Raw genomic sequence first — 3,522 nt, 5'->3', positions numbered from 1 at the left:
TGAAGTTTTTTCTCTAACCCAATAGTTGGGATTTAGAGTAATTTATTTTTCGTGGGTAAAGTCAATTTGAAGTATTTAAAATTTTTAGTGCGTTTTAAGATCCGATCTGCCTCCGTAATCTTCAAAGTAGTAAGTCCCGTACCAGCGTATAGTTAATATCTTTTATTTTATAATACTGTATTAAAAATTTCTAAAGTTTCCCATCTTTCAGAGTCTGAAAATTTAATTCAAATTTTTGAAGTTTTGTGAATTAAATTTTGGTGATAAAGTAAATATCAAGTTTTGTGTTATATTAATTTTGAGTATTTTGAGAAGAGAAACTTTTATTTTGTTTTGTTAATTTAAACCATTTTTGGAGAAGTATACATTTTTCGTTTAACCCATAAAGGACTGGAATTATTTTCTGTGGAATTTGAAATTATTTTGTATTTAAACCCTTTTCTATAAGCTTTTTTGTTATTGGAAAATTATTGATTTTATTCTAGTGATGTATCTATATCGAAAATTTGTGTGTGACCATATGGTCACAGTAGGCTTTTAAGATACCTTTTCCGAATAAATAAACAACCAATCGCATTATATGAAACTTTACTTTATTATTTACTTTAAAACCATTAAACTATTAAGTAAAGTAAAATCAGATTATTATAAAGTTTTTGTAGACTCCAGAGTGACATATATAGTAGCCTACTGCAGTTTGTGATAGTTCTCGAAACATTTTACACACAGGCCGACGTCACATTTTTTGCAAGCTGTTCTTCCTACAGAACTGCACAATCTATTTGCGCACCTCCTGCGCTTTTCTGTTGGTATTACATAGTGATGTAGACCATCGTAGCGTAGACTATTTTTATTTTTTGCAACGAAGACCTTTCTTGAAGTACTTGGGCCGGGAAGAGCTGGAGGAGTCTTGTACCTTGTTAAGTAGCATTGAACTATTTCTCTTCTAAATGTCAGTTTTGTCATTTTGTTCCCTGACAATCTGAGAAGTCGCCAAGCATTAGTGGTGCCCAGATCTATAAGCCATGTAAACAAAGGCCACCACCACTTCTTTCCCCTGATCCCAATTCTGTGGGTGCTTATGTCCTCATCCATAAGGTCCGTCCCTCCCATGTGGTGATTATACTGTTTTATCACAAAGGGTTGTTGAATGTGGAGATATTTCTTTTCTGACTGAGAGAAGCGCTTCACACTAGCAATAGGCTCAATACCATATGATGTCGATGCGACTGTAACAACACTATTGTCTTTCCAGCGAGCGACAAATATGCCATCTTCTTTTTCTATTTTACATTGAAAGCTTCCTCGAGATTCATTTTGCATATCTTTTTTTGATGAAAGAGGGCAGTCTTTTGGCAATCTGTTGATTCGGACAGTTCCTGTAGAACCATAACCTCTATCTTTCAGATGTTTCATCAGTGCTGGACTTGTAAACAAATTGTCAAAAAAACAACTGGTAGGGTAACTCATCTTGAGGTATTTCATCCAGCATTGATACAAGAGGAGCTGCTGATTTCCCAAATAGCTTTGAATATGTTTCATTTGTTGTTGTGTTCTTCCCTTGAAAAATCTCAAAATTGATCAAGTACCCAGTATCAGTATTTAGGCTCCAAATCTTGTAGCCAAAACGGATAGGTTTCCCTTTCAAAAATTGCTTACATCCATGTTTGCCATAGTACTTTACCATGGACTCATCAAAACACAAAAACTCAGATGGTACAAAATTGTCAAGACATTTACATTTGAGTAAGTTCATAAGTGGCCTCATTTTCCACATTTTGTCATTTGGAATTGTCTCAGAGTTATCTGCACAGTGCAAAAAGCGCATAATTTGAATAAATCTATCACGTCTCATTGCTTGACAGACCATTTCATTTTTCATATCTAGTCCAGAATCCCAATAGCATTTCTTACCAGGCAGTTCATTGTATCCTGACAGTAACAAAATTGCTAAAAAGCATTTCATTTCTTCCTCCGTAACCTTTGGGTCTGGGCAGTTTTTGAATAAAAGCGTACTTGTTTGTATTTTTAACTAGCAATTCAATAACACTGTTGTTGATGAATAGCTCAAAAAGTTCAACTGGGCTTAAAGAACTGAACTTACTGTAGTTGTATGCTTGAAAAGCAAGAGTCTTCTGAGCTTCCATGTCGCCATCAATCCAGGTTCGATGTTTTTTATCTTGTAGTTCCGTGCAACTTGATTCAACAAGATTACAAAGTCTTCTTACTCTTATTTCTGCGGGAGCTGATAGTTGTCCACCGTTCAAATTATTTATGGTACCACCTTCGTCTTCTGGACCAGAGTCTTCATCAGTGAGGATATCATTTTCTGGGGGGGCAATAAAGATGTCAACGTCTGAGGTGTCGAGATTCCCGTCATCAACAAAGTTTTCAATTACATCGACAGCTTCGGCTACAGTAAATCCCTCGGCCAGTGACAGTTGTTGCCTAAAACAACAAATGAAGGATAATAATGTAATATATATACCTCACAAACATGAGAGGCGAAATAAAAATTACTGGTAAAACATATTCAATATTATTGTTTTTGTTCATATGAAAGCCTACTGTGACCATATGGTCACAGTAAAGTTTGAGGTGGCCTATGACATAACCTAAAACTGACATAGCATTTTCTTTAAAACATAACCAGTTAAAAGCTTATGAAATAACATAGGACATATTTCAGATATGTTTATCTTATATATAAAAAAGTTATAATACTTACAACCAATTGTTGTCAAGAAAATCAGCCATGTTGTAACATAAGTAAATTTAATACTTTACTGTTCCTCACAACTGAAACCAACCATCAAACAATAACACTACAGGTGAAGAATAACTCTTGTTCTGTCAGCTGGCTAAGAAAAAATCAAAACCAGCTTCATGAATCAGGCATACCAACCCAAAAAATAAAATACTGAAACTGTGACCATATGGTCACAGTAGTCTCTTATGGGTTAATTTTAATTTCAGTACCTTTTGATCAGACTCTTAATTAGATTTGATTGATTGAGTGATTTTGAATAAAATTGAATCAAAAGTTTGTAAACTTTGTAAACTTTTGGGTGAACTTGAATTTCGGAATAAAGCAAGTATTTCCGAAAAGTTGTTTAATTTATAAAGTATTTGCTCCATATAAAAATTACAAAATATGTGCTGTAATAACGGTATATAAATTGCGCAATCTGCTATTTCTTTTTGAGCATAAACTTGTACAACAGGTTATTTACAGGAAAGAACTTGTAAACTGGTATAAACTTGTATAATTCATGAAAGTGTGTGTAACTTGTATCAGACTTGTATGAACTTGAACATTGTGTATAAACCTGCATAATTTTGTGTAGTGAGTAAGACTTAGGACTTAGAATAATATTGTGAGTTTGGAATATTTGATTTATTTTAAGAAAATTATTTTAAAATAAAAATGGAGCTAGCGCATGTAGATCTGTTGCTCAAAAAGGAATTAATATTTGAAATAAATTTTAGGGGCGGAAATGCTTCTGAAAGCGACACCGTCCA

General features: G+C 33.8%; 1 protein-coding gene across 1 annotated transcript; it reads right to left on the bottom strand.

The window, feature by feature from the left end:
* Positions 1-1,922: 1,922 nt before the first annotated feature.
* On the bottom strand, positions 1,923-2,964 carry LOC124363661 (piggyBac transposable element-derived protein 2-like). Its single transcript, XM_046818922.1, has 2 exons — positions 2,729-2,964; positions 1,923-2,448 (listed from the first exon to the last, which is right to left on the bottom strand). The coding sequence occupies exons 1-2, from the start codon at positions 2,755-2,757 to the stop codon at positions 1,923-1,925; spliced, it is 555 nt and encodes a 184-aa protein (XP_046674878.1). The 5' UTR covers positions 2,758-2,964.
* Between the last annotated feature and the right edge of the window lie 558 nt (positions 2,965-3,522).

The sequence above is a fragment of the Homalodisca vitripennis genome, chromosome 5 (genome assembly GCF_021130785.1).
Source record: "Homalodisca vitripennis isolate AUS2020 chromosome 5, UT_GWSS_2.1, whole genome shotgun sequence".
Classification (NCBI taxonomy): domain Eukaryota; kingdom Metazoa; phylum Arthropoda; class Insecta; order Hemiptera; family Cicadellidae; genus Homalodisca; species Homalodisca vitripennis.
Note: the sequence above shows the minus strand (reverse complement) of the source record. Positions and strands in the feature narration are given on the sequence as shown.